Source organism: Electrona antarctica, assembly GCF_951216825.1.
Source record: "Electrona antarctica genome assembly, contig: scaffold_56, whole genome shotgun sequence".
Lineage (NCBI taxonomy): Eukaryota > Metazoa > Chordata > Actinopteri > Myctophiformes > Myctophidae > Electrona > Electrona antarctica.
Genome location: NW_027638622.1, coordinates 852,581 through 867,873, shown reverse-complemented (window position 1 = coordinate 867,873; position 15,293 = coordinate 852,581). Strand labels below are relative to the sequence as shown.

Genomic DNA, 15,293 nt, shown 5'->3' with positions numbered 1-15,293 from the left:
GGTTAGGAAGGAGGACTTCCTCTCCGTATTAGGATGGGTGTCGCTTTGCCAAGAAAACACTTCACCAGATTCTATGAGCCAAAAAAAACTCTGATTCTATGAGCCAAGTCAGAGCCATCTAATAGAAGAGTTAGGACATCGAGGGGGCAGAAACCGAGCCCTCGAGCGCTGTTCATGCAGCCTGAACTGAGACAAGCTGGAGTTGGAAATACATTGTTTTCAACGAGGGCGGCGCAAACAAGAGCTATTTTAAGCATGTGTGCAACATGACAACTGTTTTAAAGTTTTAAAACACAGTACACAGTAGTTTTAAAGTACAGTAACAACTAAAGTCTCTTTAATGTTTATGTTGTACTACAAAACAATTTAAAATAAAGGGGATTTAAGATCATTAAAGCTGGGCTGTTGCCCTGAGTCCAATGCATTTCGGCCTACTTCCGGTCCAGGACTTGTCCCAGTTGGTTGTCCCCACGCTCAATGTGTAGTCTATGTAGGAGAGCCGTCATTGGACTGCATGAAGCCCCATGAAGTGACCAATAGAAGTCTATGTAGGAGAGCCTCCATTGGACTGAAGCCCCATGAAGTGACCAATAGGAGTCTATGTAGGAGAGCCTCCATTGGACTGAAGCCCCATGAAGTGAACCAATAGAAGTCTATGTAGGAGAGCCTCCATTGGACTGTAGCCACATGAAGTGACCAATAGAAGTATATGTAGGAGAGCCATCATTGGACTGAAGCCCCATGAAGTGACCAATAGAAGTCTATGTAGGAGAGCCTCCATTGGACTGAAGCCCCATGAAGTGACCAATAGAAGTATATGTAGGAGAGCCATCATTGGACTGAAGCCCCATGAAGTGACCAATAGAAGTCTATGTAGGAGAGCCTCCATTGGACTGAAGCCCCATGAAGTGACCAATAGAAGTATATGTAGGAGAGCCATCATTGGACTGAAGCCCCATGAAGTGACCAATAGAAGTCTATGTAGGAGAGCCGTCATTGGACTGAAGCCCCATGAAGTGACCAATAGAAGTCTATGTAGGAGAGCCTCCATTGGACTGAAGCCCCATGAAGTGACCAATAGAAGTCTATGTAGGAGAGCCTCCATTGGACTGAAGCCCCATGAAGTGACCAATAGAAGTCTATGTAGGAGAGCCTCCATTGGACTGAAGCCCCATGAAGTGACCAATATAAGTCTATGTAGGAGAGCCTCCATTGGACTGAAGCCCCATGAAGTGACCAATAGAAGTCTATGTAGGAGAGCCTCCATTGGACTGAAGCCCCATGAAGTGACCAATAGAAGTCTATGTAGGAGAGCCGTCATTGGACTGAAGCCCCATGAAGTGACCAATAGAAGTCTATGTAGGAGAGCCTCCATTGGACTGAAGCCCCATGAAGTGACCAATAGAAGTCTATGTAGGAGAGCCTCCATTGGACTGAAGCCCCATGAAGTGACCAATAGAAGTCTATGTAGGAGAGCCTCCATTGGACTGAAGCCCCATGAAGTGACCAATATAAGTCTATGTAGGAGAGCCTCCATTGGACTGAAGCCCCATGAAGTGACCAATAGAAGTCTATGTAGGAGAGCCTCCATTGGACTGAAGCCCCATGAAGTGACCAATAGAAGTCTATGTAGGAGAGCCGTCATTGGACTGAAGCCCCATGAAGTGACCAATAGAAGTCTATGTAGGAGAGCCTCCATTGGACTGAAGCCCCATGAAGTGACCAATAGAAGTCTATGTAGGAGAGCCTCCATTGGACTGAAGCCCCATGAAGTGACCAATAGAAGTCTATGTAGGAGAGCCGTCATTGGACTGAAGCCCCATGAAGTGACCAATAGAAGTCTATGTAGGAGAGCCTCCATTGGACTGAAGCCCCATGAAGTGAACGCAGTTTGCATAACTCTGTCTATATAAGGCTCTGAGCCAAGTTAGCTTGTAGAATCAGGTCCGTTTGGCAGGAGGAACCGTCTGGTGGTGGGATAGTAATAAATGTGGCTGTTAGGACAAGACAGCCTGACACTGTTGTTAGAGTCTAGAGATATATCTGTAACACTGTTGTTAGAGTCTAGATATATATCTGTAACACTGTTGTTAGAGTCTAGAGATATATCTGTAACACTGTTGTTAGAGTCTAGAGATATATCTGTAACACTGTTGTTAGAGTCTAGAGATATATCTGTAACACTGTTGTTAGAGTCTAGAGATATATCTGTAACACTCTGAAGACAACCTGTTATAGATATATGTAACCCATTTTGGGCGGAAACCCCTTTTGGTGTTAGCATTACGTTATGCTTTAGCAATTGAAAAATAGCAGATCTACAAGCTTGTAGCGCGCCACCGAGTGGCGCGCTACGAGCTTGCAGGTCTGCTGTTTTTTAAAAATTGAAGAACGACTGACATAGAAACATAGCTTTTTCAGAAAACTGTCAGGATGTAGAAGACATTTATAGAATCTGATCTCAGGTCAAAATGGGTTAAAATGGTCTGATCGTTCCCACACGTCGTACACAGGTCTGAATGTGACGCAAAACTGCCCAAAAATCACTTTCACCTAGAAAATCCATTCACATTTTTTATAATTCAGCTGACTGTGGAGACACATGCTGGAACTTTTTACTTTGAAATGTTTTATAGTTTCTTTAGAGTTATTTAATTTACACGCCCAATGCATTCTCAATGGCGAAAACACAAACTTTGGCACCACGTATTAAAAAAAAGAAAAAAATCATGTTTTAGATTTTTTCTTTTTTTTCTTTTTAATATATATATATTTTTTTTTTTCCAAAGACGTCCACAGACGTCTTGGGCAATTGATATTAACTTTTTAGGTGCCAGCAGGGGGAAGCATAAGCACACGTAAGGACTGCCACCCGTCCACTCTAATGCTGCGATCCTCGTTTCCTTTTCCGGGTTCGTTGTCTGCGAACATACTCGTAGATAACACCAGTAGGTACTGATAGAACATACGCGTAGATAACACCAGTAGGTACTGATAGAACATACGCATAGATAGCACCAGTAGGTACTGATAGAACATACGCGTAGATACCACCAGTAGGTACTGATAGAACATACGCGTAGATACCACCAGTAGGTACTGATAGAACATACGCGTAGATAACACCAGTAGGTACCGATAGAACATACGCATAGATAGCACCAGTAGGTACCGATAGAACATACGCATAGATAGCACCAGTAGGTACTGATAGAACATACGCGTAGATACCACCAGTAGGTACTGATAGAACATACGCGTAGATAACACCAGTAGGTACCGATAGAACATACGCGTAGATAACACCAGTAGGTACCGATAGAACATACGCATAGATAGCACCAGTAGGTACTGATAGAACATACGCGTAGATAACACCAGTAGGTACCGATAGAACATACGCATAGATACCACCAGTAGGTACTGATAGAACATACGCGTAGATAACACCAGTAGGTACCGATAGAACATACGCATAGATACCACCAGTAGGTACTGATAGAACATACGCGTAGATAGCACCAGTAGGTACCGATAGAACATACGCATAGATACCACCAGTAGGTACTGATAGAACATACGCGTAGATAACACCAGTAGGTACCGATAGAACATACGCGTAGATAACACCAGTAGGTACCGATAGAACATACGCATAGATAGCACCAGTAGGTACCGATAGAACATACGCGTAGATACCACCAGTAGGTACCGATAGAACATACGCGTAGATACCACCAGTAGGTACCGATAGAACATACGCGTAGATAACACCAGTAGGTACCGATAGAACATACGTGTAGATAACACCAGTAGGTACCGATAGAACATACGCGTAGATAACACCAGTAGGTACCGATAGAACATACGCGTAGATAACACCAGTAGGTACCGATAGAACATACGCGTAGATAACACCAGTAGGTACCGATAGAACATACGCGTAGATAGCACCAGTAGGTACCGATAGAACATACGCGTAGATAACACCAGTAGGTACCGATAGAACATACGCGTAGATAACACCAGTAGGTACCGATAGAACATACGCGTAGATAACACCAGTAGGTACCGATAGAACATACGCGTAGATAACACCAGTAGGTACCGATAGAACATACGCGTAGATAACACCAGTAGGTACCGATAGAACATACGCGTAGATAGCACCAGTAGGTACCGATAGAACATACGCGTAGATAACACCAGTAGGTACCGATAGAACATACGCGTAGATAACACCAGTAGGTACCGATAGAACATACGCGTAGATAACACCAGTAGGTACCGATAGAACATACGCGTAGATAACACCAGTAGGTACTGATAGAACATACGCGTAGATAACACCAGTAGGTACTGATAGAACATACGCGTAGATAACACCAGTAGGTACCGATAGAACATACGCGTAGATAGCACCAGTAGGTACCGATAGAACATACGTGTAGATAACACCAGTAGGTACCGATAGAACATACGCGTAGATAACACCAGTAGGTACCGATAGAACATACGTGTAGATAACACCAGTAGGTACCGATAGAACATACGTGTAGATAACACCAGTAGGTACCGATAGAACATACGCGTAGATAGCACCAGTAGGTACCGATAGAACATACGCGTAGATAACACCAGTAGGTACCGATAGAACATACGCGTAGATAACACCAGTAGGTACCGATAGAACATACGCGTAGATAACACCAGTAGGTACCGATAGAACATACGCGTAGATAACACCAGTAGGTACCGATAGAACATACGTGTAGATAACACCAGTAGGTACCGATAGAACATACGCGTAGATAACACCAGTAGTTACCTATAGAACATACGCGTAGATAACACCAGTAGGTACTGATAGAACATACGTGTAGATAACACCAGTAGGTACCGATAGAACATACGCGTAGATAACACCAGTAGGTACTGATAGAACATACGTGTAGATAACACCAGTAGGTACCGATAGAACATACGCGTAGATAACACCAGTAGGTACCGATAGAACATACGCGTAGATAACACCAGTAGGTACCGATAGAACATACGTGTAGATAGCACCAGTAGGTACCGATAGAACATACGCGTAGATAACACCAGTAGGTACCGATAGAACATACGCGTAGATAACACCAGTAGGTACCGATAGAACATACGTGTAGATACCACCAGTAGGTACCGATAGAACATACGTGTAGATACCACCAGTAGGTACCGATAGAACATACGCGTAGATAACACCAGTAGGTACCGATAGAACATACGCGTAGATACCACCAGTAGGTACTGATAGAACATACGCGTAGATAACACCAGTAGGTACCGATAGAACATACGCGTAGATACCACCAGTAGGTACTGATAAAACATACGCGTAGATAACACCAGTAGGTACCGATAGAACATACGCGTAGATAACACCAGTAGGTACCGATAGAACATACGCGTAGATAACACCAGTAGGTACCGATAGAACATACGCGTAGATAACACCAGTAGGTACCGATAGAACATACGCGTAGATAACACCAGTAGGTACCGATAGAACATACGCGTAGATAGCAGTAGGTACCGATAAAACATACGCGTAGATAACACCAGTAGGTACCGATAGAACATACGCGTAGATAACACCAGTAGGTACTGATAGAACATACGCGTAGATAGCACCAGTAGGTACCGATAGAACATACGCGTAGATAGCAGTAGGTACCGATAGAACATACGCGTAGATAGCAGTAGGTACCGATAAAACATACGCGTAGATAGCACCAGTAGGTACCGATAGAACATACGCGTAGATAGCAGTAGGTACCGATAGAACATACGCGTAGATAGCAGTATGTACCGATAAAACATACGCGTAGATAGCACCAGTAGGTACCGATAGAACATACGCGTAGATAGCAGTAGGTACCGATAGAACATACGCGTAGATAGCACCAGTAGGTACCGATAAAACATACGCGTAGATAGCACCAGTAGGTACCGATAGAACATACGCGTAGATAACACCAGTAGGTACCGATAGAACATACGCGTAGATAGCACCAGTAGGTACCGATAAAACATACGCGTAGATAACACCAGTAGGTACCGATAGAACATACGCGTAGATAACACCAGTAGGTACCGATAGAACATACGCGTAGATAACACCAGTAGGTACCGATAGAACATACGCGTAGATAACACCAGTAGGTACTGATAGAACATACGCGTAGATAGCACCATAGAACATACGCGTAGATAGCACCAGTAGGTACCGATAAAACATACGCGTAGATAGCACCAGTAGGTACCGATAAAACATACGCGTAGATAACACCATAGAACATACGCGTAGATAGCACCAGTAGGTACCGATAGAACATACGCGTAGATAGCACCAGTAGGTACCGATAGCCTAGCTACGTTTATGAACGTAGATGGCAGCGAAAAAGGGGGGGTGGGGTTGGGGGGAGACTGACGTGCTCTATGTGTCATAATTGTCCTTTTCTGTCTACATTTCCACAGCACCCCCCCCCTCTCTCTCTCTCTCTCTCCCCCCACCCCCCCCCTCTCTCTCTCTCCCCATGTTGTTCCATCTGGTTTCCATTACACCCTCTCCCCCTCCCTCCCTCTCTCCCTCCCCCTCTCCCTCTCCCTCTCTCTCTCTCTCTCTCCTCTGAGCACATTCTGGACCATATTTCGTGCCACCCTGAGTAGACCCCCTGCCCCCCCCCCCCCCGCTCTCTCTCTCTGTCAGAACTCTCTCTCCTCCACTTCATACCTTCCTTTTTACTTTTGTAAAAGAGTAATAATAAAACTAATCTGAGCCCGACTTCTCGCCCACGCTGTCTCATTCCTACTCCTTCCAGAAACATAAATAAATATATATTCCAGCTGTGAAAATACTTCCTTTCCTCCTGATCACAGGAAGAGGAAACTCCAGCTCCTCCTGATCACAGGAAGAGGAAACTCCAGCTCCTCCTGATCACAGGAAGAGGAAACTCCAGCTCCTCCTGATCACAGGAAGAGGAAACTCCAGCTCCTCCTGATCACAGGAAGAGGAAACTCTTCAATGAAGACATTGTTTTTCTTCTTGTTTTTTAATTACCCATTAAACTTTATTAAAGCGTCTGTCGTTTTAGAAACATAGAATAAAACTCTTAGGATTTAGAACAGTGGTTCTAAAAAACAGCAGATGTACAAGATCACAGCGTGTCACTTCATGCTACGCTGCAAGCTTGTAGATCTGCTGTTTTTGAACGCTATGGAAGCATGACTGCATGAGACTGCTGCTCAAAGCCCCAACATGCTGGAGAGCAAGTCGGGGTGCATACTTAGTTTAGACTAGTCATTGGTTAGACATGGGTTAAGGTTAGGTTTAGGTGTGCTGCCCCGTGGGAGGTTAGGTTTAGGGTGAGGGTTTGAGATAGGTTGTAGTTGTAGGACTAATGACTGGTCTAAACAATGACTAGTCTAAACCAAAAACTGTCTAAACTAAGTACTGCACCCGAGCAAGTCAGATGTTAGTAGAAATAAACGTACCCACTTGCCCTGCTGTGCTACGAAACCTGGTGTATAGATGTATGTACATGTCAACACTGAAACCTGGTGTATAGATGTATGTACATGGGTTAGGGTTAACACTGAAACCTGATGTATACACTATACAGTAGATGTTTGTTAACACACTGTTCAACCTGCTAAGAGCTCTGTTTTCATCTACTCTCCAACCTGCTAAGAGCTGTTAGGCTAACATCTATTTTCTAAGAGCTCTGTCAGGCTATCATCTACTCTCCAACCTGCTAGGAGCTCTGTTTTCATCTACTCTCTAAGAGCTCTGTCAGGCTATCATCTACTCTCCAACCTGCTAGGAGCTCTGTTTTCATCTACTCTCTAAGAGCTCTGTCAGGCTATCATCTACTCTCTAAGAGCTCTGTTATCATCTACTCTCTAAGAGCTCTGTCAGGCTATCATCTACTCTTTAAGAGCTCTGTTTTCATCTACTCTCTAAGAGCTCTGTCAGGCTATCATCTAAGGCGCTATGGAGCCACCTGCGCTCTAGCCTGTATGTACAGAGCTGATGCCTACTTATGTCCCCCTTGTTTGTTTATGCTTTGTTCATTTTGAGTTTGTTTACTTTGTCTTGTGTTCTGCCCTATGGACCCCCCTGTGAGTGTCTTGAATACAGTTTGAATTGAAATTGAATCATTATTGATTTAAAATTTTGACACGAAAACTACAGAAACCCAGAAGCCTCTTTTCTTACCCGTCTCAGTTGACTGTGCGGTTGTGGTTGTGGTAGTTCTTCGTGGCTGCGTAGCGTTCGTGGGCTGAGCGGTGGTCCCGGTGGGCTGAGTGTTGGTCCCGGTGTTTAGGTAGGCTGCAGGTGTGGTGGTTCCTCCTCGTATGGTGGAGGTGTGGGGCTGCGTGGTGGTTCCTCCTCGTATGTTGGGCTGTAACGATTACAAATGTAATATTTGTCATTGCAGGAGTGGTGGTTCGCGAGTGGAATAGTAAGAGAGCGGCGACACGCTTTCATCTCACCGCAAAGCGGGGTGCTATGGGCTATAGTTCCACACATTGGAACTATCCCATTGAGACAAAGAGGGGTGCTATGGGCTATAGTTCCACACATTGGAACTATCCCATTGAGACAAAGCGGGGTGCTATGGGCTATAGTTCCACACATTGGAACTATCCCATTGAGACAAAGAGGGGGGCTGTGGGCTATAGTTCCAAACATTGGAACTATCCCATTGAGACAAAGGGGGGTGCTATGGGCTATAGTTCCAAACATTGGAACTATCCCATTGAGACAAAGGGGGGTGCTATGGGCTATAGTTCCAAACATTGGAACTATCCCATTGAGACAAAGAGGGGGGCTGTGGGCTATAGTTCCAAACATTGGAACTATCCCATTGAGACAAAGGGGGGTGCTATGGGCTATAGTTCCACACATTGGAACTATCCCATTGAGACAAAGGGGGGTGCTATGGGCTATAGTTCCACACATTGGAACTATCCCATTGAGACAAAGGGGGGTGCTATGGGCTATAGTTCCAAACATTGGAACTATCCCATTGAGACAAAGGGGGGTGCTATGGGCTATAGTTCCAAACATTGGAACTATCCCATTGAGACAAAGAGGGGGGCTGTGGGCTATAGTTCCAAACATTGGAACTATCCCATTGAGATAGAATGAACACTTCCACATTCCATTGTTACAATGGGAGTCAACGCTAGTGTCACCACTCTCTTACTAGATTACTCTGGGTGGTTCCTCCCTGTGTGGTGGAGCTGTCACCATTAATTACAAACTTAAGTTAATTGTATGTTGGCTTTGCACTGAACATTGAAACGTTACATTTTGCCTTTTAAGTTTCGTAATCACATTGAGGAGAGACTTCCTAATGACTTACTAATCAAAGCAGGTGCGTCGGCGACAAAGCAGCAGACTGCAGTCTTTCCACCTTCCTCATGCCTGAGGAAGGTGGAAAGACCGAAACGGTGCATTATTAAACATAAATAAAAAGCTGTGTGCGGTTCCCTCCCTCTCCCTCCTTCGTAATCACAAACTGCACAGGGCAGAAATTACACATACCTTAACTTAAAGCTGCTATAATCAATTATGTCAACATTTTAATGACTTTGTTTTTAGTAATGAGTAAAATGCCCCCAAAAATGTAGTCTCTGTGACACATCTAGGGGCCACAATATGCATTCAAAGATGTTCCTAGAAGCTGGCTGGGTCTGAATACCAAAAAAAGAATCATTATAACAGACATATTATTGCTTATAACAGCTTTAAATATACAACAAAATCACTGACATGTTTAATTTTTTTTCTTGCACAAAATTGTGCAGATCTGCTAGTTCTTCTATTTTAAAAAAAAAAAATCAAAATGTGTGGACATTTTTCAACGTGTAAACAATTGACGATTATGAAAAACAATTTGTGATTATCGCAAAACATTGTGATTATAATGGTAAATGGTGCATTTATATAGCGCCTTTATCCAAGGCGCTTTACATAGATTGTGGATTGCATTCACACATCCACACACACATTCACACACCTTTACATATATTGAGCATTACATTAACCCATTCACACACACATTCACACACCGATGGTGGAGGAAACCATGCAAGGCCAACCTGCACATCAGGAGCAATCAGGGGTTCAGTCTTGCTCAAGGACACTTCGACACTAACTCTGGGGGAGCCCACAGGGATCAAACCAAGGAAACTCTTCTCCACTTTCTCCTCCCTCCTTAAACCCCCTCCCCCCACTCAACCCTCATCCCTCACCTTTGCCACCTACTTCGAAAAGAAGGTTGATGATATCAGTAGCTCCTTTACCCCCCTCCCCCATAAAGAAGCACTCGACTCAACCAATGCTAACCATAACATCAACCATGCATGTCCTCCTTCTCTCCTCTATCCCCAGACGAGGTCCTGAAACTAGTCACATCCACTAGACCTACCACCTGTCCTCTCGACCCCGTCCCGTCTCCAATCTTCCAGACCATCGCACCTGACCTGCTCCCCTTCATCACCTCCATCATCAACATCTCAGTAACCTCAGGCTGCGTCCCATCTGCCTTCAAGTGAGCCAGGGTATCACCACTCCTCAAAAAAACAACTCTTGACCCCTCAGATGTCAAGAACTACAGACCGGTATCACTCCTTTCCTTTCTTTCCAAAACCCTTGAACGTGTTGTCTCTAACCAGCTTTCTCTCCATCTCTCACAGAACAACCTGCTGGATCCCAACCAGTCAGGATTCAAGAAGGCACACTCCACGGAAACTGCACTCCTCGCAGTCACAGAAGCACTACACCCTGCGCAGGCTGCTTCCCACTCTGCAGTCCTGATTCTCCTAGACCTATCGGCGGCATTTCACACAGTGAACCACCAGATGCTCCTAGACACCCTAGCTGATCTAGGCATCGGCGGGACGGCGCTGAAGTGGTTCTCCTCCTACCTCTCGGACCGGACCTACCAGGTTTCTTGGAAAGGTTTGCTATCATCCCCCCGTACCCTCCAAACTAGGGTCCCACAGGGATCTGTACTTGGTCCCCTCCTCTTCTCACTGTACACTAAATCCCTTGGCACTATCATCTCTGCTCACAATATATCCTATCACTGCTATGCCGATGACACACAACTGTTTCTATCCTTCCCCCCCTCTGCCACCCAGGTGGAAGAGTGCATCACTGCATGCCTGGCTGACATCTCACAGTGGATGTCTTCCAACCACCTCAAGTTGAACCCAGACCAGACTGAGCTTCTGTTCTTCCCAGCTAAGTCCTTCCCTATGCGGGAGCTAACTATCTCCGTAGACAACGCCCTGGTAAAGTCTGTCCCGACAGCCAGGAACCTTGGTGTTGTCCTGGACAGTCAGCTCTCGTTCAAAACACACATCACAGCTGTCACTCGATCCTGTAGGTTTACACTCCATAACATACGACGAATTAGACCGTTCCTCACCCAGGAGTCAGCCCAGCTCCTAATCCAGACAGTCTTGTAAAAACTTGACTATTGCAACTCCCTCCTTACTGGCCTACCGGCATGTGCACTTAAGCCCCTCCAACTGATCCAAAATGCCGCAGCTCGCTTGGTCTTCAACCAGCCAAAATTCTCCCCCCTTCTCCGCTCCCTCCATTGGCTCCCGGTCGCTGCCCGCACAGAATACAAAACTCTGATGCTGGCATTCAAAGCAACCAAAGGCATGGCTCCCCCATATCTCACAAGTATGATCGTACCATACAAACCCTCCCGCGCACTCAGATGAGCCAACGCAGGGAAGCTGGAGGTACCTTCACTAAAAACGCTGGAACAACGCTCCACACGTCCCAAACTTTTCTCCCTTCTGGCTCCAAAACTATGGAATGCACTTCCCATCACAGTCAGAACTGCAGCCTCACTCCCAATCTTCCGCCGTAGACTGAAAACCCACCTCTTCAGACTCTACCATGGCCCGTAGCACTTGCCCTAGCCTAGCCCCTTAGATAGCACTTTATGTAGACTTAGGTAGTATTTTAAACAGACTTATAGCTTGTTACGTAGACAGCACTAGAATTGCATTTTTATGTAGTCATAGAACTTTTTAGTACACATACGTATAATATATAATATAGTATAGTATGTATAGTTTACATAGATACTCCACTGTTACGTTCTTAGTTTACGCTTGAGTCATGATAACTACTTTTTATATATGTGATGTATGCCATGCTTTTGTTATTTGTTTTTGTTATTGCTTAATGTAAATCGCTTTGGATTAAGAGTGTCTGCTAAATGCCTAAATTGTAAATTGTAAATTGAACCGGGAACCTTGTGGTTCCCATCCAGCCACTCTACCCCTGAGCCACGGCCTAGTACCTGTGTGGTGTTGGACTGATTATCATCCTAGTCCTGTGTGGTGTTGGACTGATTATCATCCTAGTCCTGTGAGGTGTTAGACTGATTATCATCCTAGTCCTGTGTGGTGTTGGACTGATTATCATCCTAGTCCTGTGTGGTGTTGGACTGATTATCATCCTAGTCCTGTGTGGTGTTGGACTGATTATCATCCTAGTCCTGTGAGGTGTTAGACTGATTATCATCCTAGTCCTGTGAGGTGTTAGACTGATTATCATCCTAGTACCTGTGTGGTGTTGGACTGTGGGTCAACGCTGGGACTGTCAGGTTCTCTCTGTGAAGAGGAGGAGGTGGTATTGGTTTCTCTCTGTGGAGAGGAGGTGGTGGTGTTGACGTGGGGACTGGGTGAAGCTTTCTCCTCGGAGGTGGGTTTGGAGGTTAAGGATTCTATGGAGCTGGGTTTGGAGGTTCTGTGTTCCACGGTGCTAGAGGAGGATTCTACGGAGGTGGGTTTGGAGGTGGGGGGTCCAACGGTGCTACTGGAGGATTCCTGCCTCGTTGAGCGAGTGTTGGCTGTAAGTTCACCTACAATACAGATGGATGCATTATGATAATGGCATAATCAACCTCATATTCTGATACTAATTATTGCTATAAAGGACTGGTTTTCAACCCTTTTCACATCAAGGTCCATTATTTATTCATCAGTTGAGCCACGGACCACCATTTGATGACATTTAGCCACCATGCGCTGACATGCAACAGGACATAACACACCGCTGGGACAAATGCTAAAACCGTTTTGTTGCGTCTCGACATATTGGTGTGGTTTGGGCTTCGGGAGACCCTGAACACATTTAGTCTACATATAAACAGTTTAGTGTTAGCGTTAGCCTAACGCTAGTCGTTACTGAACACATTTAGTCTACATATAAACAGTTTAGTGTTAGCGTTAGCCTAACGCTAGTCGTTACTGAACACATTTAGTCTACAAATAAACGGTTTAGTGTTAGCGTTAGCCTAACGCTAGTCGTTACTGAACACATTTAGTCTACATATAAACAGTTTAGTGTTAGCGTTAGCCTAAACCTAGTTGTTACTGAACACATTTAGTCTACAAATAAACGGTTTAGTGTTAGCGTTAGCTGTTACTGAACACAGTCTACATATAAACGGTTTCTCTTGGTAATACAGATCTATTTATAGCATGTGAATCATGAAGTAATGTCTAACCTGTCAGTAGTCGTGCCCGTGCCGTTGTGGGTGTAGCCGTAGGGTCAAACGGTGCAGCCGTAGGGTCAAACTGTGCAGCCGTAGGGTGAAGTGTAGCGTTGGTTTCAGGCCGAGAGGCTGATGGAGTTGACACAGTGATGGTTGATGGAGGTGACAGAGTGATGGTTGATGGAGGTGACAGAGTGATGGTTGATGGAGGTGACACAGTGATGGTTGATGGAGGTGACAGAGTGACGGTCACAGCGAGCGCCGTCGGCTTCTGGGCTGCAGCCATTTTTAATGAGGAGCCTTGGTGCGGACGAGTGGTCTGAAACCGAGACGTTTCCGTGCCAGGCGTGTCGGGTTCCGCTGCTCCAGCGCGCTCTATGCCCAGCGCCGTCGGAACCGGAGCACTTCCCCCTGAGCCCCCCTCCTCCTCCTCTCTCTGTGGGCGTGGCCCTGAGCCCCCCTCCTCCTCCTCTCTCTGTGGGCGTGGCCCTGAGCCCCCCTCCTCCTCCTCTCTCTGTGGGAGTGGCCGGGCCTCGGAGCCGCCCGGTGCCGTCACTGCATGGGGGTTAATTTGATTAGATTGTATCAGAAGTTATCAATTAATCAAACTGTATTAAAGAGACCATGAGACTTATTGATACCGGGTACTCGATAAGCCCAAAGCTTATTGATAACGGGTACTCGATAAGCCCAAAACGTATTGATACCGTGTACTCGATAAGCCCAAAGCTTATTGATCCCGGGTACTCGATAAACCCAAAGCTTATTGATAACGGGTACTCGATAAGCCCAAAACGTATTGATACCGTGTACTCGATAAGCCCAAAGCTTATTGATCCCGGGTACTCGATAAACCCAAAGCTTATTGATACCGGGTACTCGATAAGCCCAAAACGTATTGATACCGGGTACTCGATAAGCCCAAAGCTTATTGATACCGGGTACTCGATAAACCCAAAGCTTATTGATAACGGGTACTCGATAAGCCCAAAACGTATTGATACCGGGTACTCGATAAGCCCAAAGCTTATTGATACCGGGTACACGATAAGCCCAAAGCTTATTGATAACGGGTACTCGATTAGCGTTTTTCGGTTATCGAGCTCCATCCCAACATGTATAGCCCTTTATCTCTGAATAACGTCTCAGATTGAGCTGGATTGAACAACGCAACCATGTTAGCGCCTTAAAATATGAATGCTTCTAAGGACTCTTAAATAGACGATGATCACGTTAGCTTTAGCCGATCGTCGCTAACTGTTTTTGTTGGACCAGAAACGGTCTTCTTCTTCATGTGAAATAAAGCGAGTCTATGGTGGCGGTAGCAACAGCGCCCCCCACGGGTTTTAGTGGCGGGTTATGAGTTAATAAAGTATTCAATCAATCAACCAATCATGTAACAGTCTTACCAGTGACATCACTGGAGGGCGTGGTGGTGACACTGGGCCGAGGTAACGTCGCACCTATCGTAGTCCGGCTGAACGCCACCTCAGTCCTGATTGGCTGAGAGGCGGTGGGCGGGGTCAGCAGAAAGGAGAGGGTTCTTCCCACTCGGGGCTCCTCAGGAACCTCGTTGCCCCGGACCGCCCCGTCATCGAAGGGGGTGTAACCGGTGGGCGGGGCTAGGGAGGGATCGGGGGAGGTGCTGACGACGGCATGGGAGGAGCCATGGTGGAGGGAGGAGAGGAAGAGGAGGAGGAGGGCGGC

General features: G+C 45.7%; 1 protein-coding gene across 1 annotated transcript in view; it reads right to left on the bottom strand.

Annotated features, from left to right (window-relative positions):
- Positions 1-13,992, bottom strand: part of LOC306917899 (uncharacterized protein) — a 33,053-nt gene extending 19,061 nt beyond the window's left edge. Inside the window, exons 1-3 of the mRNA XM_079530795.1 lie at positions 13,599-13,992; positions 12,652-12,950; positions 8,267-8,453 (exon numbers count right to left, since the gene is read on the bottom strand). Coding sequence (XP_079386921.1) covers positions 8,267-8,453; positions 12,652-12,950; positions 13,599-13,872 — 760 coding nt within the window. The 5' untranslated portion in view covers positions 13,873-13,992. The remainder of the gene's footprint in view (positions 1-8,266; positions 8,454-12,651; positions 12,951-13,598) is intronic.
- Between the last annotated feature and the right edge of the window lie 1,301 nt (positions 13,993-15,293).